The 23,602-nt window shown below is 38.2% G+C and overlaps 1 protein-coding gene across 12 annotated transcripts in view; it reads left to right on the forward strand.

Moving 5' to 3' along the window:
• The window catches only part of ATP2B1 (ATPase plasma membrane Ca2+ transporting 1), a 63,785-nt gene that overhangs the window by 27,307 nt on the left and 12,876 nt on the right, over window positions 1–23,602 (forward strand). For all 12 annotated transcript variants that reach the window (XM_071765574.1, XM_071765519.1, XM_071765545.1 and 9 more), the window contains exons 3-15: window positions 5,498–5,695; window positions 6,512–6,766; window positions 6,847–6,972; window positions 7,342–7,479; window positions 10,344–10,382; window positions 11,329–11,490; window positions 13,378–13,592; window positions 14,757–14,999; window positions 17,313–17,554; window positions 20,327–20,564; window positions 21,480–21,659; window positions 21,735–21,822; window positions 22,105–22,211. In XM_071765574.1, the coding sequence (XP_071621675.1) occupies window positions 5,498–5,695; window positions 6,512–6,766; window positions 6,847–6,972; window positions 7,342–7,479; window positions 10,344–10,382; window positions 11,329–11,490; window positions 13,378–13,592; window positions 14,757–14,999; window positions 17,313–17,554; window positions 20,327–20,564; window positions 21,480–21,659; window positions 21,735–21,822; window positions 22,105–22,211 (2,231 nt within the window). The remainder of the gene's footprint in view (window positions 1–5,497; window positions 5,696–6,511; window positions 6,767–6,846; window positions 6,973–7,341; window positions 7,480–10,343; window positions 10,383–11,328; window positions 11,491–13,377; window positions 13,593–14,756; window positions 15,000–17,312; window positions 17,555–20,326; window positions 20,565–21,479; window positions 21,660–21,734; window positions 21,823–22,104; window positions 22,212–23,602) is intronic.

The following is a 23,602-nucleotide window of genomic DNA, read 5'->3' on the forward strand; positions in this document are numbered from 1 at the left end:
AAACTTCATTGAGGAAAAAACTTTAGTCGAGCAAACTAATATTTTTTTATATAGGACATGTTTATAATAATATTACAGTTACCACAATAAAATATTTCTTCTTACTCCTAGGGCAGAGCTGTTAAATGCAAGAGTTTTTCTCAGTGGGTCTAACTGAGTGTCAGATGTTGGGTTAATGATGAAGTTGCACTTTGGTATAAAGTTCATTGATGTATGCATCCATAAATGAAATAGCAATTCAACGTGGCAATGTCTAAGTTTGTGAATGGCTCATATGACTTAGATCACAAGTCAGATCACGCTGTCATAGAGCACAAGGTTTTAATAGTCTAATGCAGGTGTTATTAATGTTTCTGTGTTGCTACTTAGTTCTTGTGTTCCCTAATGCAATGATTTTTAAAAGCGGTGAGATCTGTTTTCTATTTGTACTAGTCTGAATTTTTAATATCAGGCTCTTGTTTTTAAATGGGTATTTCTGCAGATTTAATTTGATCTACACTAAGTGTCTGTCAATACAGCTTCTGGCACTAAGAGGTAGTGTTACTATCAGTAAAAGGCTTGCAAAGTGATCACACAATCTTATTCTCTAGAAATAAGTATCTTCAAAGAAGCCTTTGCCATGCTGGACTAGATGAAGTGTGGCTACTTGATGCTTTTGCTCTTGAGTTATTACTCCAAGATAGACTGTATGAATGTCAAGAAGGAAATAAATGTATCGTCTCCTTCCTGAGAGCTTTCCTGGAGTTTTCCTTAACATCTCGCCCTCTTTTACTATTTTCCAATGTAAATGAAACTATAAGCTTGAGTTTGTTAAAGCAAGCTGCAAGTCATATTACTTGAGATATCTAAACTGCACAAATGTTTTTACACATTTTTCTCTAACATGAACTCAAACTTGAGTGAAGTCTTGCTGTTGGTAGTGACTGAGCAGCACCAAAATCAAGATTCTGGCAAACTGTAGTGTCTTAGCTTTTAAGAGGTCACATAGCTTTTAAACAGTGGAGTGTCATGTTGCTGGCAGTGGAGTACCTGCCATCTTAAATCTTGGAGAGCTGTTGCTTTCTGTTCTTTAGAAATGCTATAGGAAGGTTTGTGTCCTTGGATCAAGAACAGCCTGCTGATGCTGTAAGGTATCTCAGGGTGCATCTGTACTTAGCATGTTTTGACTCGATCTGCTTTTGAAGCCAGACTCCTGAAATTATCTCAGTGCATGTACTCAGTTCCTCTTACCACTGTCTGAGGAAGAAATCTTTAAAACATGAGGACTGCAAACTTCTATTTCTCAGCACTGATAGAGTTGTAAAGTTTAGTGTAACTGTGTGAAGCACTGCTGTGTACAAGCACTGTGACACCTCTTAAATAGAAGCAACACAGCAGTCTCTTGTTAACCTGTTTCATAGCACTGAAAGGTAGTTTTTTTTCTCAGGGAAATGGGCTGTAGCTTTCTCCAGTCAGCTTGGAACTGAACTGAGGATAACATTGTTTTACAGCAGTCTGCAAGGTTTAAGGCTGATGATTAATGCAAGCTATGTGGGTGCCTGGTTGTTGATGGCCGTGAGGCACTGAGCACCAGGTGCCTGGGGTACTGTGGTATTCATTTTGTAAGAAGCAGGGTAATGCATGGGAGTGGCGAGTGCCAGCTTGCAAAAACTACAAAGGGTTAGATGCCCTTTCCTGCGGGTTGATTCTGATGTACTGAGGACTGTATGATCGAGGCCTTTCCCTTTCAAAAGGACTTGACATTTAGATGTTCTGTCCTGCAATCAGTTAAATACAATCAGTAACTTCATAAAAGGCTACCATCTTTTTTTGAAGTGTGAGAGCAGCTCATAAATGTAGCAAGTCCTCAGCAGTCGAATGGGATAATTAGCTCAGAAAAGGTTAAGTAAGATGAGTTAGAGCAGTGTCCTCTACAAAGCTGTCATTTTTACTCTAAATCACTACATGAACCTTTAGAGAACCAGCTTCTCTATCAGGTAAGCTGCTATAAATTTTGCAGAAGTAGTACTGGAGAACTCTTGTAAAAGTAAAACCAGGTCTCTTGTCAAATTCTAGTTGTAAGTATAGAAATGGAGATATTTCTAATGGAGAAAATTTAGGTAATATGTATGCAGAAGCTGCTATCTGTTACATTAGTACTCTCAGTCTCATGTACACTTGCAAAAGACCCTATAACACTTCATCTTATTCAGAAGCTTTCTTTATGGTGTGAAATGCTGACTTGTGTAATTACCAGTGGCTTCACAGCAAAAATACAGGTAGTTCTGAAATGCTACACAATGGATAAGTTCAGCTTGTGTAATTTCTTGCTTTGAAGTTGTTGACAATGTAGGGCAATTTCAGTTTTCAGACAAAATGTGAATCAAACCTGCTTGATTTGAAATAAGAAATGGGAACTGTCTTTTACCAATATTACTAAAAAAAGAAAGACACTGAGCAGACTTTACTGCTTAGTTTTTAATGTTTATTATGTCTTTTACATCTGTACAAGTGGGAATAAATGAACTCTTGACATATCTGTAGTAGCACAAGTCCTCACTGTATTCTGAAGAGATGGACTACCATCAATACTTTCACAGGTCTACGTAATTTTGACTGTCTAGTAGCTTCTACTCCATTATTTCTAGTAAGATTTGTATATGAAAATTTAACTGTTAGTCCCTTGCTTAATATTTTTCAAACTAAACCCTAACTAATCAAAATTACTGTAGTTACGAGTCAAAATAGTGTCAATCTCAGGGCTGTAGCTTGTGAAGTACGAATTTGCCACAGAGGTGTGGCAAATGTAGTAAGTTTAGTAATGATGTTTGGTGTATTATGGCAAATACTAAAGATACAAATGCTTTTTTACTTTGTTAGGCTTATTTACTCATCTTCACTAAATGGTTCTCATAGTAGCTTGACTTTGTATGTTGTTGAAAAATTGTTGACTTGTTGAAAATGCTTTTCACTCTTCAAAGACCTTTCATGTATATTTCTGATGTTGTGTATCCTGGTATCCTGTCACGGCTTAGCAGTTTAGGTAGACCAAAAGCCAAAGGGCAGAATTACTATTTACATCCTCCCCATCCCCCAAAAGGAAAGATACAACAGGAATAAAGAGTAGAGACTTGAAGTTGGAAGTTGAAAACAAGTGGAGACAGATTTACTAGCACAGGGGAAAGGCAACAACACAAGGGAAAATTAACAAAAATACAAATCTCCACAAATATCTATATACAACCCGATCTCATTAGCAGCAGGGATAAATGCCTGAGAGTCCCTTGCTGCAGGGCCAGCTCTGGAGGGGAAGGTTCATGGCTCTTCCCAGCACCTGATGGATGTGGATCCTGAAGAGCAGGTGGGGAGCTGGGGGCAAAGGAACACAGGGGAACAGCAAGAGAGGAGGGGCTACAGTCTGCATGTCCTTGATATAGTATGGGCAGGGAATGGGAGGGAATAGACCCCGCTGTGTTCCTCTCCTCTGAGTCTGAAAGCCCTTCTTTAGTTCCTTATATTCAAACGATGACCTATCCTGTGAAGAGAGAGAAAAAGTAGTGCCATTAACATTATCGTAGAATCATAAAATGGTTTGGATTGGAAGGGACCTCTAAGGGTCATCTAGTCCAACCCTCTGGATGTTAGCAAGGGCATCCTCAACTAGATCAGGTTTCTCAGAGCCTTCTTGAGCCTCAACTTGAATATCTTCAGGGATGGGACCTCAACTACCTCCCTGGGCAACCTGTTCCATTGTTCCACTCCATTGTGTAGATAATCTTCCAAACTCTGCTATGCTAAAAGGAGGAGAGAAATTGTATCTGTTGATAACGAGCAATATGATCCAGCCTTTTGGATTGGCCAAGCTGGTCTGAGTTTCTCTGGTTTTCTCATATATTTTAATTTTCAAAATTATCTTGTTGTAGTCTTCGAGTTGAAGGCCGAAGGAAGCATCTCAAAGCTTGAACTTCCAAGAAGTGTAGTGTTATGACTAATCAGTATAATTGCTTGTTTGTATTAAGCCTCCAAAGCAATGAATATGAGGTGAATCTAAATGTTAGAAGAAATCTAATTATTACGTACACTAAGGGTACGTTTAATTTCACTCTTGAAAAGATCTGCATATAATATTTTGCTTTTCGGTTATGTGATTACATAGAAACTGGTAGCATTTAAAACTGAGCTGTGCTGTTCAGGAATCTTTGCAAAGTATCTTGAAATATCATGTGATGGTGCTAGGAAATGTCTGTAGGAGGTGTTAAATACCCCAGTTATTATGAAAGCCAGTACCAGTGGACAGGGTTCTTACTGATTACCTAGTGTGTTTTTAACGCCTTGATATCACTAAGCACTTGGGTTAACTTCTAAAAAAAATCTGCTACTAGGAAAATTGTTCTCTTTAAGTAGGTGCAGATCATAACCTTGGGGACAATATGGATGAAGTATCCAGATCTTTGCTCTGAAAACAGCTGGACATTTGTCGATTTTTACCTTGAAAAATGAGCTCTAGTGGCTTAAATTCTGAGTGGTGGGTTAGTCAGCTGGAAACTGATGATGGAGTAAACAGGAGGTGCACTTACAGAAGACCTTGAGTGTATGACCTTGCACTGAATATACTTGGTATTCCTTTATTTTTAAGAACTTAGCTAACTCTTAAAGCATGCAGTGCCTTCTCATGAAGGCCCCTCCCTTACTCTTGCCTGCTTGTGTCTCTTGCGAATGGCAGAAGAGTTGAGTCAGAGAAAAGGACTCTGGAAGAAATAAGCAATGTAAGAAGACAGTAAGCTGAGGTGTCAGACCCTGCACAGTGGCCAGTGGAACGGGACATTTTCCTACAGTGCTCTCTCTGTGTGAGAGGAAATAGAAAATAAGTGAAGCTTTAGATGAGAAAAAGCCTTCTGTCTAGGTGGAAACAGCATCATTAAGTAGATGCCTCTCTCCACATCATGCCTGGAGAGCTTCACCAGCTTTTAATAGTATTTGCCATATTAATTTAATAATGCACAAATATAATATTTCTAGTATCTTTATATTAATAATTATATTTAATACTTCATTACAAATGTTCCAGTAACTGTAGGATCCAAGGATGTTATCTCTGAATACAGAATCCCTACAGTGAGAACCAGAGCTGGCTTCACAGGCTGTGGTCTTACTAAAGTTGCATGGTGTTACTCAGACTCAATAGTAGTAAACTCTACTAATGATCTTGTCTTACAGTCTTGCTTACTATGTACAAAAGTATGCCAATTATTATTACTCTATTGCTATGTCATGTTAAGTGCAAGTAGGTAGACCGTAAGCTTACCTTATGTTGGTAAATTGTGAATTATAAAATATTTTTTTTCTATAGTGACTTATTTAAGGATAATACTTGTGTAATTATTTGAGATACAGCTTTCCAGTGTTTTTACCAAAATGTGGAGTGAGACTTGGCTCCATGAATGGGAAACCTTGGTCACTTCTAATGTGAGTCAGAAATGCAAATAAGTGTGACTAATTTTGTCTTATTATTAAATAGGTTTAAGTGGAAATCCAGCAGATATAGAAAGGAGAGAAGCAGTTTTTGGGAAGAACTTTATACCTCCTAAAAAGCCAAAAACATTTCTTCAGTTAGTATGGGAAGCACTACAAGATGTTACACTAATTATATTAGAAATTGCCGCCGTAGTATCCTTGGGCCTTTCTTTTTACCAGCCTCCAGGAGGAAATGAATCATGTAAGTAAACTTTTTTAAAAGTAGGTATCTACCTGTATTTTACTACTGACTTTCCTGGTCCCACGTGCCTATGCTGTAAATCTGATGGGAGACATTAAGTCAATCGAAAATCAGCTTATTGTTCCTTATTGAGAGAACACTACTAAAACTCTGGCTTACCTTAAAAGGGCAACATGAGATTTTCCTGGTCAGGATCTGGTATGATTCTGACCAAAATAATACCAAAGGTAAAGTACAAGCAGCAGGATCAAGGACTTGTCTTAGATCCAGTCATGTTTCTGTGCAAGTGTTTTTTTAGCTTTGCCTCAAATATTTAAGCAATTTATAATTTGCGGTCATGTGCTTTCTTTGGGGAGTCAGCAAGTCTTAAATTTTCCTTGATTTGCAATATGACACTGGTAACTTTCCAATTTAAGAAACAAAGCTATATTTATACATCTAAATGGAAGATGAAGGGATAGGGCTTTCGTTGAACTGAGTTTTTGCAATGATATCTCGTTTGTTGGGGGAAATGTTGAGAAAGCAGAAGGTGGTTGTCTACTCTGGCATTCTTACGCCATCAGTTAATAAGGACAGGTGACTATATCAACTTCTCTCATGTTCAGATAATGAGAAATGCAGATTCTTGGTAGTTTAACTTCCTTGAGCTTCTCTAGCATTAGCTTCTCTGTGTGAAAAATAAATCTAAAATTGTGAAGAAGGCTAACAGAAAATGTGAATCAACTAGCAGTAGTTTCTTCTGTCTGGCAAAAGTTTGTTGTTGTTGAACTAACTATCTCTGTGAACTTTCTTAAATCTAAAACCTGTTTTCTACAGTATGTGGATCAGTAAGTGTTGGTGAAGAAGAGGAGGAATCTGAAGCAGGTTGGATTGAAGGAGCAGCAATCCTCCTATCTGTAGTTTGTGTGGTATTAGTAACAGCTTTCAATGACTGGAGTAAAGAGAAACAATTTCGGGGATTGCAGAGCCGTATTGAACAAGAACAGAAATTCACAGTCATCAGAGGTGGCCAAGTCATCCAAATACCAGTAGCTGACATAATTGTTGGAGATATTGCACAAGTGAAATATGGTAAACATATTTTTAAAGTTGAACTTTCTTTTATTTTTGAAAAAGGAACTGCAGTCAACATACCCAGTGATCTCTCGTAGGTGATCTTTTACCGGCTGATGGTGTACTCATTCAAGGAAATGACCTCAAAATTGATGAAAGCTCACTGACTGGAGAATCTGATCATGTTAAGAAATCTTTGGACAGAGATCCTATGATGCTGTCAGGTGTGTAACATTTGACAGTCCTTAAAGAAAGTGGTTTATTTCTGGGGGTAAACTGGTTATTAAAATTTTGAAGTTAATTCTGGCAAACCAGACTTTGTCTAGGCTGACTGCTTAAGGGTAACCAAAAACAGTGCAGGTAGTGCAAAACTTTTATCAAAGTGAGCAGACTCTTTACACTGGAATATTTTATGTAGTTGCTTTTGCTTTTATTTTCCAGATAGTTTTGACAATTAAAGCTCTAGGGGAGCACAGTGATCTATATATACACACCTTACTGTTTCTTCATTGTGAATTTTGAGAACTCATTTCCTTTGTGTTCTGCCATATAACTGCTCAAGTCTCAGTTGAAAACCTGATTCAATCTTTCAGGTACACATGTGATGGAAGGCTCTGGAAGAATGGTAGTTACTGCTGTAGGTGTGAACTCTCAGACTGGCATCATCTTTACCTTACTTGGAGCTGGAGGAGATGAAGAGGAAAAAGAAAAAGAGAAGAAGGACAAGAAAAGTAGGCATAATAATTTTAAATCCCTGGGGAGAGAGCGGTGAACTCCTGAGTGTTATGGGATAAAAACACGTTCTAGTCCTCTGCAGCCAGAAATCTTCTTTTAAACCTGATACATTTTACAGGGAAAAAAACCTTGGGGTCCAGTGACTTGAGAGGACACCACTACTACTAACTCTTTTAATTAAATTCCAGATCTCATTGACCAACTGGGGGTTGGAAAGTTTACAACTCCTAACCAGCCATATCATGTATAAATTGTTAACTGACATCTTGTGTAACTTCAAAGTGCAGTCATATCTAATAGCAAATATTTGTTTATGGCAAACAGGTTACTACCACTTACTCAGTAAGTATCTAGTTCTGCTTTTGACAGATAGCAAATGTCCTATATAGGGAGTTCTTCTATGACTCCTGGAGGTGAAAAGCTTAGGTTATTGATACTGATGAGTTTGTGAGTATCTTAAACATATGCAGGACTGATTTTGACAAAGGTGAGCAGACAACTGCTTCTGCCACACCTTTTTATCCAGACCTGAACCTTTGAATGCTAAAATGCCTACACAAGGTGAATCCCTAGTATCACTTTTCTGTAAACTATTTTTGGAGGGATGAGGGGCTTGTAATCCAGAGTGGTTTGGAGCCCTTCTCTGAAGTGTGAAATGGGCTGTATTCCTTATTCTGAAGGATTTGCTCAGTAGCTGAAACTGTAGGGGCACTTCTTTAAGCCATAGCCTTTATCCTGAGAATCAAAGCTTAGAAATATTGAACAATAAATGTTTCAATACTAGCTCTCTCACAAAGCATATTCAGAACAGAGGTCTCCCACTGCAAAAATTTTGTTGAAACTGTAGTGAGGTTGACTTGGACAGAACTGGGTCTGAGGATTCTTGGTAATAAAGCCATACTTTTTCATCAGAGGAATATGAAACAGTGATGGAAGGCCATATAGAAATGTGCTCAGGAATCTCAGTGCCTTCAAACTAGAGGCACTTGTTGTAATACACACTCTGTATGGGATCTGTAGGATTGAACTATGCTTTTTGTTTTTATATTGTAATCCACAAATACTGCACAATTCTGAACCTTCTTGAAACTTAAAGTAGTAAGTTTATTCAGAAGTTACAGGAATTATTACAAAAGGAATTAAAAGTTCAAAATTAGCATAGAGCTGAAGCATGGTGGTGAAGAGTAAAAGTTTGACCTGTAACACTTGGAGGGATTAATGTGGAAGAGTGTCCATCCTTGGCTCTTTCCCTTACAGAGGAAGGAGAAGGAAGCAATCAGCAGTACCAGCTGCTGTGGGAGATATGGAGAAGATTATAACATTTATTAATATTCTGCCAGTGTCTACTTATAGAAGCAGAAGTCTTTTTGACAAGTAGTGTTGGTATATCCTAGGGCTTAAACACTTGTGGGTTTTTTTGTCTCCCAAGATAGACAACTTCCTCTTTCCCTCAAGTTAAGATGCCTGATAAGATTCTCCTTGGTAAAACTCAGGTTAAACTAAATTAGCTTCTCTGTGAATGTTAAGGAGATTAAAGTGCCTATTTTTAGTTGGCTGTGTATGGCTTGGTTCAGAGTGAAAGCAAATATATATGCAAGGAGTTAGAAGTAACTGACGTGTAGAACTTTGCTCTTATAAGAAGAAGAAATAGGAAAGAACTAAATCGGGAGGCAGAGTTGAGTTATTAAGAAGTCTGAAGTGGCACTTGTTATTTGCTTGTTTTTTTGTTTTGTTTTTTGTTTTTTTCTCCTTGGCTGTTCTGAGGATGCTCAAAGGGAAATCTTATGTACAGGAATCAGACTATATCTACAGTAGTGAATGGCATACCAGACAGGTTGCTTGATAATCTGTTTTTTTTCTACCCAAGTACTCATGTGTTTCAGTATACTTAGCCTGTCTGGAGACTTAATAAATTACCCATGAGACTGAAAAATTCTGTGTTTTGTTCTAAGTTCCTCAGTTTTGTGGTTTCATTTCAGGTTATTGCAAATAGTAACTATAACTCTTGCTTTCTGTACTAAAGAGAAAAGTTGGTCACTTGCCAGGGAATTATCTAATCAGTTTTATCTGAAAACCCAAACAAAAAAAACTAGCTTGCCCCCTAGCCCCAGTAAACTCCACAGGGTGTGTTGGTCTTCTGGTTACCTTTAACGTTTCACTTATTTATTTTCTTCACTATTTCCCTGTCCTTCTTTATGATCTCTTGCTGAACTCAATTTCAGAACATAGGTAGGAATGATATTATATTATGAACATGAACTGTTCTGGTAGTGGTGTAATACTGGTATGTTGCCTACATTTTATGGTCGTGGTTGTGTAAATAGGGTTAGCATAGATCCACTAATCCAGCACTGTACCTTCATTAAACTTCTTGGATTTATAAATATTTTATACTATAGTAGCCTCTGCACTGTCTTATTAAAGCACTGATTCTTTAAGTGAGCTCCTACAGCTCATTTACAGCAATATTCAGATACAGTTGCCAAGTGTTGGAAGAACAGAGGGCAAGACTGAGGCTGCCAGAATCACATGAATGTCCCAAATTTCTTTCCTAGAATAGTCTTTAGGCAAGCCTTTTAAAAGTTTATTCACAGGTAATAAATGTCTGTATCAGCAATTTGTGTAAACATAACTATGGTAGCATAACAGTGCAGCAGTCTTGTATGGGGAAAGTAAAGTAAAAAAAAAAAACAAACCCTGATATGAGCTGTTTCTGTGAATTTATATCTTCAAAGCCTCATTTAAGTAAACCTTCAGTCTCCATTTCGTTATAACTTTTTTTAAAAGTGCTGTTACTTGTTTCATTATATGGTAATGTATGTACAGCAAATTTAAAACATAATTTGTTCCCCTCTAACAGGTAAGAAGCAAGATGGAGCTCTTGAAAACCGTAACAAAGGTAAATGCAGATTCTCTGGTCTGTTCTTGCAAGTCCATATTTAGCCTGTATTTTCTGAGGGGGTATGTCATGAATATATTCTTCACTATGAAAATGCATATTGAATAGTTGTATCCAAAGTGCTTATTCTGAAGATGGTACAAGTGAATCTGCCAAAACCAAATGATTAAATGAACTCGGTAGTCTCAGAATAGCTACATACTACAAAAGTAAAGTTTACCAGTGATTTTTAAGCTATATTGTTGGGATGAGTTAACTATGGCTGCCAGATACCCCTTCAGCAACTCATTCCCCTTTCTCAGCAGAATGGAGCAGAAAAGCTTGTGGATTGAGATAAGGGTGGGGAGATCAATTAGCAATTATCCTCATAGGGCAAAACAGAATCAACTTGGGAAGATTAATTTATTGCCTATTTTAAATAGAGCAGGATAGTGAGAAACAAAACCAGTAAAAACACCTTCCCCCTTCCCTCGTCTTTCCAGATTCGGATGCACTCCTGATTCCTCTACCTCTGAGGAGTGGGACTGAGCATGTTGGGGTTTTTTTCAGTCAGTTCTTTTTCAGTTCTTCATGAACTTCTCTAATGTGAACTTCCCTCAGGGTGCAATCCTTCAGCCACAGACTGTACAAGTATTGGTCTCCCACAGACTACAGCTATACAGGAGCCTGCTCTCATACAGGCCTCTCACAGGCTACAGCTTTCTTCAGGGTATATCCACCTACTGCAGCGTGTGATCCTCTGTGGGCTGCAGCTCCACTTTTGCCAGCATCTGGGCACCTTACACCCATAAACTTATTTAAACATTCATGTGCAGCATGGCATCTCTGGATACAAGTTACTGCACAGTACTGGTGTTCAGTGGAGCCTGGTGTTATTAAGGTTTTTAAGTGTTGTGGGTTTGGGGGATTCCCAGATAGCTAAACTTTATTTTATCTTAATTTCTAGCTAAAGCTCAGGATGGTGCAGCCATGGAAATGCAACCGCTGAAGAGTGAGGATGGTGGGGATGGAGATGAGAAAGACAAGAAGAGATCAAATTTGCCGAAGAAAGAAAAGTCTGTTCTCCAAGGCAAACTTACAAAGCTCGCAGTTCAGATTGGCAAAGCAGGTATGATGTATCAGTACCCTCCTTATGCTGATGTCAGATGTATGAATAAAGTTGGAACACCCATAGTTTGTTAGGAGATAACTTCAGTATCTAGCCTTAACCACCTTGGTTATTTCAAGTGCAAAATTCCAATGCAAGCAAGTATGGAATTGTGCCTTGCGGGAGCGGCAAAGAAAATGCGTGCAACCAATATGGTTGATAAACGAACTTCTGGTTTATTGCACAGCAACTTTCGCTTATATAGTGCTTCCGTGACCACACCCCTGCCACCAACATAACTTTTTATTGGACACCCGGTGTGTTTACCTGTAGCACAGCGAATCCCTGGTGCAGGTAGCACCGGAGTATGGGCCGATCTAATTGGTCTCCCAAACATGGGGTTGGGCACAGTAAAGGGGTTGCACCCCCTACCTCTTCGAGAACATTCAGGAATATTCTCCAACATTCTCTGAACCTCTCTAACATTCCACAACAGTGCCTAGGTGTGCTGATGGCTTTTCAGGCTGTGTCAAGTAGATTGTTTTTGTTTTACCTTGATTTAAATAGATTCAGGCTTTAGAGTGTCTAGGGAAGAAAATTCCAACTTCGGAACATTGGACAACTCTTACAAAAGACATTTCTAGATAAGATGTGACATTTAGTGAGGTACCTAAAGAATTATAAATATACTTAAGTCTGGAAAATGTGGTAGGGTTGGCCAGGCTATCTCTGGTACTTCTAGAGGCTTTGGAATTTCCACTTAACATATGACTCACTGATACGTAACACTTTATTGACTTTCTACTGTCCTTTAGCTTCTGTTACTTTACTGTCAGCTAATATTGTTCAGTCTTTCCAAAAAATTGGATAAACTGTGCTTCTTAAAAGCAGACTATGTAGTAGTATGTAGAGGTTTAAGTCAAGTGTTTCAGGATTTATTTTGGCTCAGGTAAAAAAAACTGCTGAAACATACAGGCTAGAAGGAACTTCAAGAAGTCTTGTAGCCTAGCCTGCAGCTCAGAAAGGGCTGACTTCAGCATGTATGCTGTAAAACAGTTATGTGAAATCAAAAGAATTAAATTTAGCTTTAGCACTCCATAGTTATGTATAGCAATGTATATTTTTCAGAGAAACGTATACTAACAGATGTTGAATAAAGCTTCTGTGGTATGATTAGTGTAAAATAATGTCCTTCAACAATTTTTTCACATCTTAAGAGCTTTTTTTCCTTTATGCACATTTTGAATCATTTTAATTCCCCACACATCCTTAATGCTCATCTACTTGCATGAATTTTTCTGTCCTGCTGCTTTGGAACAGTCCATACACTGAAACATCTTTCTATTAGGGGCTGATGCTTCAGTGACTTCTGTTTCTTTATTCTAGCCAGGTCCATTTTGCTTCACTGTATTCCTGTGATGTCTTAAATGTGATACTCAGCTTGCTAACTGCAGTTCTGATTTGTCTTCCCAGTTACTCCCAGTAACTTCCACTGCTTACCTGCCATATAAAACCCCACCTTCAGCACGAGGCAGGGTACAGATTTCTCTACTGAATAAGTCTCCAGTACACTCATGGAAGGCCTGCCTGCTGGGTTATTTGGGTTCTTATTCTGCTTAGTCATTGACTTTACATATTTGTCTGTCCTGTTCATGATTAGATCTACACTTTTCAATTAAATGGGAAGGAAAAATAGTCTAGAGGTTTCAAATGCATGAGGAAATACTTCTGTTGGAAGTCAGAACATCTTTGAGAACTATCTCAGTGTTTCCTGGTTTGCCTGTTTCAAGGCTTAGCTATAAACTAACTTCTATAAAGGCAGAAGTATTTGAGCTTGACTTACCCCCAGTCTGTATTGCCAAATTTTTGAGATGATTTCTGAAAACTCTTTATTCTCTTTCTAATAAGGTTTATTGATGTCTGCGATCACAGTCATTATCCTTGTGTTATATTTTGTAATTGACACCTTCTGGGTTCAGAAGAGACCTTGGCTTGCTGAATGTACACCAATTTATATTCAGTATTTTGTGAAGTTCTTCATTATTGGAGTTACAGTTTTGGTGGTGGCAGTACCAGAAGGTCTTCCACTTGCAGTCACTATATCTCTGGCTTACTCTGTTAAGGTAAGTGCATAAATGGGGAACATATCTTAAAAGGTAGGTGGGTGTATTCATCAGCTGTAAAATCTCAGTTGAGATATGATGCATCGCATATGCATAACAGATTGGGAAGTAACTTTTTGTGTTTCCCTGAATGGCACAAGAAGTCTGCCCCAGTATTTTTGATGTCTGAATGCAGACTAACATGAGCAGTGATAAGTGACAGCCAGTTGTCACCAGCTAAAGAGGAGTGGGTTCAGTTCATAACATTGTTGCAGCAGTCGCTTAAAATAAACAGATGTGTTAAACTTTGTAAATAACAAACTCTTCTGTAAACTTGAACCTATGCCTAATTGATGTGTTAAGCAGCTGCTACAGAAGTTTCCAGATTGATTCTCATTGAGGAATGAATATCCTAGAACATATAGCCTTCTATTTATTATACATCATGTTTCTTAAATCATTTCTTAATTTTCCTATAGTCTCAGTATGATGGAACTGGTTATTGATCTGTAACTCTAATTGTAAAGATAATTTAAGCAATTTAGACTCTTCTAAAACTTAGTAAATTTAAGTACTAACTAGTAGTGGCCTTAGTATTGTATCATTTGAAGTTATTCTGCCTCTTGAAGGTTAAAATACTATCTTAACCTACTAAGTAAAGAAGTTTTAATGCTAATTCACCTATGAGATTTTTGTAGTCCTCACTATCATTGCTGAAATACTAGCTTTCCAGCTTGTATGATTTTAAGTCTGGCTCTAGCATCTTTGAAATATATATCATCTGATGTTCAGATAAGCCTGTAACATAGCTTCATAGTTCTTGTAAACAGACTTATTTTAGTGTTTTACTTGGTAAAGCTGAGTCTGCACCTCTCCCCTCTTTCTAAACATTATCATAAACTCTTTGCTCATAAGTCTGATTAGTATCAGTAGCCAGCATGACATGCAGATACAGGAGATTAAGACTGTATTTATGAACCTTATTAAAAATTAAGTTCACTGTAACACGATAGACTTAAAGGAATCGTTACAGAATGTGGCAGCTACAAAGTTGTCCTCTAAGATGTCAGATAAGTTAAAGGCTGGGCATCTTCTGAAACAAGTGTGTAAGACTGGACACCCTAACTGAGAATTTCTGAGATGTGAAGTAATGGTTATGGCTATTGACTGCTTTTATTTCCTTAGAAAATGATGAGAGATAATAACTTGGTGAGACATCTGGATGCATGTGAAACAATGGGCAATGCAACAGCTATTTGCTCAGATAAAACGGGAACATTGACCATGAACAGAATGACAGTGGTCCAAGCCTACATCAATGAAAAGCATTATAAAAAAATTCCAGAACCAGAAGCTATTCCAGAGAAAATTATGGCTTACCTTGTGACAGGAATTTCTGTTAATTGTGCTTATACTTCCAAAATACTGGTAAGTGGATTTCTTCAGTCTAGTCAAGGTAACTAAACAGCTTCCTCAAGAGCTGAAAATGGTCTGGTGGCCTCATGGTAGGCAGTTAAGTGTAAGTGTGTGGCAAAATGAAATATAAGGTATTTTGTACCTGCTGTGAAAATCACTCAACTGTTCGTTTGAGACTAAGCTTCAAAAATAGCTTATCTCAGCTAGAGCAGATAATTCAAACATAGTCTCAGGAAGATAACTTCCTTTGAGTTCACAGTTCTGTCTAAATTTCTTCTTGTAAGTGATGCTGTTTACCTTAGTTGAGGAGTAGGTTGGCTCAACTGAAGTGCTACTTCAAAGTAAACATGTAGCATAACCCAATAATAAGAAAACACAAGTACCAATGAGGATTTGGATGGATTTTTGTAGCAGAGACTATTAGATGAGTTGGTAGCCTTTAGAATGCTAACATTGCTCATGTCTTGTCTGAATATTTTGAAATAAAAAAAATAATGAACTGTTATACATTATAAATACTGGACTATTTAGCACTTTTGTGTGCATCATTTTATGCAGCTCTAAGCATAGCTTTCTTGCATAGCTTTTACAACATGTTATTTCCACCATGTTGCATCACTTATATTCTTTAGGGCAGCAAAACTAATAATTAGGATTTAGATTTAAAATAAAAGGAAACTAATACTCTTGAGAACTAGAGGCCTCCCCTATGGATGTTATGCATAGGAATAGCAGTAAAATCCCAGTTCAAAAGCTACTTTTCAGCCAACAAACATGGTACCTCTACAAGAGTTTCTTCAATAGTAGTACTTGAGGTGGCATATATCAAGATCACCAGCACCAATTTCTCTGAAAAAAGACTGAATTGCTACTAATGAGTTACAGCATGTGAGTAGTTTCAGTCTGTTTCCTGAAGATACTTTACAGAAAGAAAAAGAACTAGCTGCATGTAAACTGACCGGGTCCCTTGCTGCTGCAATTTTGAATTTTATGAAATGCAGTCAGGCTCTTTTACAGAGAGCTAAAAGGGGGACCACTTGAGATACTTTGTCCCAACTCCTCTGCTCAAGGCAGGGTCAGCCAGAGTGCATTACTCTGTCCTGTCAGGTTTTAAGTATCTCAAAGGTTGAAGACTGGGCAACCTCTGGGCAACCTGGTCATGTATTTGACCACCCGTAGAGTAGGAAGGTGTTTTCTTATGTCCAAATGGAATTTCATAGTTTCAGTTTGTGCTCATTGCCACTTGTCCTCCCAGTGAGTACTATTAAGAAGTCTGGCTTGGCAGTCTGTACTATCACTCCACCTGCTTCTCCCATTTAATCATTTAATACACACTGATAAGTTTCTTCACCAGGCTGAACAGTCCCAGCTCTCAGCCTCTCCTCATATGTCAGGTGCTTCACCATCTTAGTGGGCCAGGGCTGGATGTTAATGTCTCTTGTACTGGGCAGCCCAGAACTGGACATCTTAAACTGCACATTAAAGTGAACATATTGAAAGAGTGAGTAATCAGTACACCTGATTCCAAGATCTTGTAGCTCTTAAAGATGAAAATGGATCACTGCCTTATGATTAGCTGTTTGAAGCATGTCAGGCTGACTAAGTGCTTCTGTCATTTTTATTACAAACTGCACTGCAATGTTATAGCTATGTAAGCTCAAAAATACCTTAAGGGAAATACTGCTTTACTTATAGCTCAAATATGTGCATATTCCACATTTCTGAGATAAGTAACTATTTCTGGTATTAAAGGGTTGGAAACTTGTTTCTTATCTCTTTCCAGTTAAATAGGCCATGGCCTGGAAAACAGAACTTGTAGTGAGACTTAAGAAGCTTAAAGACTTAGTTTATTCAGTAGAATGCTAACAGGTGATGTGATGGTAGCCTAAGTCATTGAGGAAGAGTTATTACAGGAGAGGATACTTTAACTTAGCAGAAATAACATCAGGTAAGCTAAATCAGTTTACCTAAACTTTTTTTTTGCTTTTAAAATCCAAAAGAATTATTTAGGGCCTACCCTCGATTGAGCAGGTAGATATTTCAGGCAATGGAAAATGCATGGAAAATGAAAGAGTCATTCGATACAAACTTGCAGGATGATTGTTGAGTCTGAGGAAGGGACAGAAAGATCCTAAACAGGTAAAGAAATTGCTTACATAAGCCAGCAATTTATGACTGAGCTCATGATCTACAGGAATTTATAGAGTAATCATTGCAAAAGAGAAAATTCCCCATCCCAGAGCTATGCTTGGCCTTAGCTTCCTTGTTTTCTAAATGCTGTACTGTTAACCTCCTAATCAGCAAAGGTTCTTGTTCTTCTTGCAGCCTCCTGAAAAAGAAGGTGGCCTGCCACGGCATGTTGGAAATAAAACTGAATGTGCCTTGTTGGGATTGCTCTTGGATTTAAAACGTGACTATCAGGATGTACGAAATGAGATTCCAGAAGAGAACTTGTACAAAGTGTACACCTTCAACTCTGTTAGAAAATCTATGAGTACTGTGTTAAAAAATTCTGATGGCAGTTTCCGGATATTCAGTAAAGGTGCCTCTGAGATAGTTCTTAAAAAGTAAGAACAACTACTATTGTACTTAAATTTGACTAAATGTTGCAGTAGGTCAGAAGAACGAAGTGCTAAACAACAGTGTGCCATAGTTTGCAAAATATCTTGTCACCCCACTCTCAAACAAGTGCAGCAGTCTTTTACCCTTGTGAATAGAACTGGCTTTCCAGCTGGTCTCCCTCAATTGCATGACTTTTACAGTAAGATGGGCAATTAGCATTTCAATTACTTCAGTTCTTACACCACAAGTCACCAGAAAAGAGCTGGTTGTGATTAATTTTATTTCGTGAAGTCTGCTCACCCATCTTCCAGTAAAGTTCCAGCAGTTGCTGTGCCTAAATTCCAGAAAAGACTTGTGTCTTTGAGAAGTGATTACATCTAAGATTACTCTTGGCTTCAAAAGACTGTACAAGTTTGGTGACCAGATTGATCATTTTAGGAGGTTCAACTTGGTCAAAGGAGAAACTTGACAGTTTTTAATGTGACTATGCAAATTGCTTCCTTATGCATCTGCCCACCTATAGAGGATTTATTAGAGTGAGATTAGACTGTTACTGAGATTAATCACCAGTGGGACAAACATTTCAGTGTGAAGGAGGCCATGGTAACTCCTAACTAGGTGAGGAGAGAAGTCAAACAAACTGTGCTCTATAGGATCAGCAGCCGCAGCCAGTCTGCTTTTGGTTCTAATATCAGACTGTTTCTAGTCTGAATAGAGCACAGAGTATGGTAATCAGTTTTATTTGCCTTTTTGCTTGTCTACTGCCTCCCCAAATAATTGTCTTGTAAAGTACCAATGCATTAAAAAAAAAAAAAAAGTCAAATCTTTCTCCTCAATTTAGTGATGACAACAGAAGGTGAATCTTTAAAGGGCTCTTGCTCCTTTTGGGAGAGTACTTAGATTTAGATGTGAATTTTTTCATAGCTCCCTTTAAACCAAGTCTGATGAATGACTAAGTATGTCTGTATGTGTATGACTTCTACCTTCAGAAGTATATTGTTCCTTATTATCTTGTTGAGCAATTTACTGCAGAAGTTGCTAAAACTCATTCAGCCGAGGCTCATGTGATCCACTTAGCTTCATAACTGAGATAAGAAAATAAAGAATAAGGACATTTGGCAAAGAACAAGAAAACCTAGACTTATTTGGATACTATTGACATAGTTGAAATTCCAAAACTAAAGAGTATGCATGGACTATAAAAAAGCCTTAGCATCATAAGCCACTTTCTTTATCTACTAGCAATGCAGTGCCAGAAGTTGATCTCAGAAGTTTGTAACCTGGTTTGTCAGTTGTGCTGCTTGTTCTTTATTATCACACGTCTGACTATTCCTGAGCACTGTAAGCTTAAACATGAATATTTATAAGACACAAATGAGCAACTAATAAGAGTAGAAGAAATGCAGACAACTTTTTCAAGCAGGGCAGTTTTACTTTGTCCTTACCATCAAGTCAAATATTTGCCATGAAATCTTTATATAGCACTTACTGGCTTCCATTTAGTTATCTCTGAATGCTTTGAATTTATCTGAAGCCCTATGATTGCAGGTAACAGAAGACATACTAAGTGGCTGCTGACATTTGAACAGCCAACCAAAATCAGCAAATTCAGATAGACTTCAAATTTCAGTTTTGAGTACTATGAAAGTTTAAGGGACTGCTTCATCTTCATTTCCTGGCTGAGGTGGAAACTTTTTAATACATATTACACCTGGGAATTCCCTAAGCCCTTGGTCTAAATACTTAAATGTAACAATAGTCATTTTAGGAGTTCTACCAGATTTGAACTTGATATTTTAAAAAATAAAAAATACTCTTTTTTTCAGTGCTACATTAGCACTTAGTTTGTAAAACAAATGCTTGAGCACTGCTTTATGGCAAAATTTTGTGAAGGACATGGATGAACAAGATGAAGCTTACTGTTCAAAACAGTGAGCTATAGCAGTGTTACATTCATGGCATCAGTATTGGATATATGCTGTCTGAAAGCAGTTTCCTCTGGCATAAAGAGATAACTAAAGAGTATATGTGGAAATGTTAGAGTACATATTGTTGAATCTAGTCTCTCCTACAAATATTTTAATCAGATTTGAGTATTTGTTTTTTTAATCAGTATTTCACATTAAGAACTCAATGCCAGATGCTCTCTGAATTCTCTTCACTTAGTTGGGGGGTTAGGGGATTGGGCAAACCTTACTGCTCTTAAAGGTAGCATTGGTTCATCATAGTACCAGAGATTGCTTTAAGTGCTCTAAGTTTACTGCTTACAGCTGTTTTAAGAACTGCATGCATGTTCTGAAATGTACTATACTTGTGGGGCTTGTATAACTTTAACAAGGTGGCATTATTTTGTTGAACTTGAAACTGGATTGACTCAATCAGCACAGGCACTAGTCTGTGTACATACAGTAAAGAAATAATATTTGTGGGAGGTAATAAATATTTTTGTGTTAAATTCATCGGGCACTGTTTTCATCCAAGGATGACTGGCTCAGTTAGCTTTTCTACAGCTACTATTTTTTGTATTTGAGAGATTAAGTGTATGTAGAGATAATTACCTTAGAGATGCTGTTGCTGGCTTCTTGTGTGTGTGTGTGTGTGTGTGTGTGTGTGTGTGTGTGTGTGTGTGTGTGTGTGTGTTTGTTTGTGTGTGAGAGAGAGAGAGAGAGTTTAGTGAAAACAAAGCTTGTGGAAACTTACTGGAGTTGACTAATAAGCCATTGAATGGACTGAACTTTTGCTTAAAAGTTGATAACTCTTTAAACCTTCCTTTTCAGGTGCTTCAAAATACTGAGTGCTAATGGAGAACCAAAGGTATTTAGACCCAGGGACCGTGATGATATTGTGAAAACAGTAATTGAGCCAATGGCTTCTGAAGGGCTCAGAACCATCTGCCTGGCATTCAGAGACTTCCCAGCAGGAGAGCCTGAGCCTGAATGGGACAATGAAAATGATATTGTTACTGGTCTGACGTGCATTGCTGTTGTTGGGATTGAAGATCCTGTGAGGCCTGAGGTAGGGTCACTGAACTGCAGTGATTGTCTTACAGAGAATCTTGATTCCTGTTGTTGTTCATCATGCAGTGTGTACAAGGAACTGAATTGCTATTGTGTGCCTTAGGCATAGTTGATAAATGAAAATCTAATTTCTTGGGGGGAAAGGTTAATGGAGCTATAAAAGCAGATTAAAACTTCTTAATGTCACTTATGCTGTGTTACTGAAGCTCTGCACAAACTAATAACTTAAGCTACTTACTGTGCAAGGTCTCAGTAAATGGAACAATTTGTCATTTTTTTTAACCACTTAGAATATTAGGAGTATTATATACAGTAGTACCCCAATCCATTGTGCTTGTTGCCAGCTTCTTATGGGGAATGATGGAGAGAAGAGGTTTGTCACCTGAGAACTGAGGTAAAAAGTCCAGCTTGTGGCCGAGGTCCAAGCAGGGCAATATTTTTGAATAGTGAAAGTTTTTATGCCACATAGAAGTGGAATTCCAGTCTCTGCACTATCATCACTTTACACTAAAAGTCATGGTTGAAGTAGTGAAGTATGAGCTGTAGTATATTTCACATAATCATACAAAAAAACTCTGTACTCAGTAGTTCTGAATACAACAGGCTAATGCATCTTGAAGACTTTTGTCATTTTTTACTACTGAAATGTTTGAAAAATGGAGGGAGGTGGGTAGAGGTGGCATGACATAACAAAAACCCCTCTTTGCCAGCATTCTCCTTGTGTTTTTCAGGAAAAGAATTGCAGTAAGACACTTATTTTTTTTTTCCAAAATGTTTCATAATTCTAGTCTTGATTTTAAAATAAGAGTTATACTGGATTATCCAAAACCATTCCTTTAACTCACACATCTAGCTTTATTCAGTGAACATACAGTCTCTGAGCCAATGGGCTGGTTTTGTTTTTTTCTTCCAGGTACCTGATGCAATAAAAAAGTGTCAACGTGCAGGCATAACTGTTCGAATGGTCACTGGTGATAACATTAACACTGCTCGTGCTATTGCGTTAAAATGTGGTATTCTGAATCCTGGTGAAGACTTCCTGTGTTTAGAGGGCAAAGACTTTAACAGGAGAATACGCAATGAAAAAGGAGAGGTAAGCATACTAACTACCCAAAGTAGATATTCTGAGTCTCTTAACTGTAATATATAAACAATGCTCTCCTTGCAGATAGAGCAAGAGCGAATAGATAAAATCTGGCCAAAGCTTCGTGTTCTTGCAAGATCTTCTCCCACTGACAAACACACTCTAGTAAAAGGTAAGGAGAAACAAGCTTCGAAGTAATTTTTTCTGCTTTAAGAAAAAAAATATAGGACTGAGCAATGAGAAATGCCTGCGAGGGTGTCTTAATTTGCCATTTATTGAGTTTTCATTTCTGCTTGAGAAATGAAGCCAATTAGAACTAGCTTTTGTGATCTTTTTTTTTTTTAATGGCTCTAAGGAAAACAAAAACTGCTTTCTCTTACATGTTTGATCTGTGCTGTGTTGTCAGTTTTGAATTGTAACACAGAGATGTCATTTTTTTTATTTTTTTTTTTAGGTATAATTGACAGCACTGTCTTTGATCAGAGGCAAGTTGTAGCAGTAACTGGTGATGGTACCAATGATGGTCCAGCTCTGAAGAAGGCAGATGTTGGATTTGCTATGGTATTTTTTGTTTTTTTAAATACTCAGTATTTCGGAGACCTATTTTGATAACTTACTAGATCAACCTTGTTTGTTTCAAAAGCCTAATATACAACTAAGTTAGAATCATAGAATTTTCAGGGTTGGAAGGGACCTTTAAGATCATCTGGTTCCAACCCTCCTTCTATGGGCAGGGACACCTCCCACTAGATGAGGTTGCTCAGAGCCCTGTTCAGCCTGGCCTTAAAAACTTTCAGGAATGGGGCTTCCACCAACCTCTCTGGGCAACCTGTTCCAGTATTTCACCACTCTCATGGTGAAGAACTTTTCCGTAATATCTAATCTAAATCTTCTCTCCTAGTTTGAAACCATTTCTCCCATCCCATCACTACCTGACATCCTAAAAAGTCCCTCAACAGATTTCTTGTAGCCCCTTCAGATACTGGAAGGCTACAATAAGGTCTCTGTAGAGCCTTCTCCTCTCCAGACTGAATAACCCCAACTCTCTCAGTCTGTCTTCGTAAGAGAGGTGCTCCAGCCCTCTGATCATCCTCGTGGCCCTTCTCTGGACACACTCCAGCACATCCATGCTTTCGTTGTAATAAAGACTCCAGAACTGGACTCAGTATTCCAGATGGGGGTCTCACAAGAGCAGAGTAGTGGAGGAGAATCACCTCCCTGGACCTGCTGGCCACTCTTACCTTGATGCAGCCAAGGATCTGGTTGGCTTTCTGGGCTGCAAATATACACTGACAGCTCGTGTTGAACTTCTCATCCACCAAATCCTTTTCCTCAAGAAAAAGTTTTTTCCTCAGCTGAAAGTTTTTCAGCTTTCTTCTGCCTCTTCCAAAACACTAAGATAAGATTCCTCAAGCTTCCTCAGTTTTAAGTGGAAAAGGTTCAGTTTTGTACTGGTAGGTCACTTTAGCTTTAAAAACCCCTCATTTTTAAGGTCTGCAAAAGGTGTTTTGATAATGGGTATCATTCTACTGTGTTATTAACATATGTGTTGTTCTACTGCTGAAATCCATGTAGCAAACTCCTTATAACATAGGCTGAACTGCAGTATTGCACCATCTGGTGGCCTTAAACTTGAACGGGATTCAGAAACATTTTTGGGGGGGAACTTCCATTGTGTTTTTAGCGTCAACTTAAGGATTTTTGTTAGAGAACTATTCAGTTTTGGGCCCCCCACTATGAAAAGGATGTTGAGATGCTGGAGTGAGTCCAGAGAAACACAACAAGGCTGGGGAAGGGTCTGTAGAATAAGCTGTATGAGGAGCTTCTGAAGGAACTGGGGTTGCTTAGCCTGAAGAAAAGGAGGCTCAGGGTGGAGACCCTCTACATGTACCCAAAAGGAGGGTGGAGGGAATTGAGGGTTGGTCTCTTCTCCCTAGTAACAAGCAGCAGGA

The sequence above is a fragment of the Heliangelus exortis genome, chromosome 1, assembly GCF_036169615.1.
Source record: "Heliangelus exortis chromosome 1, bHelExo1.hap1, whole genome shotgun sequence".
NCBI lineage: Eukaryota > Metazoa > Chordata > Aves > Apodiformes > Trochilidae > Heliangelus > Heliangelus exortis.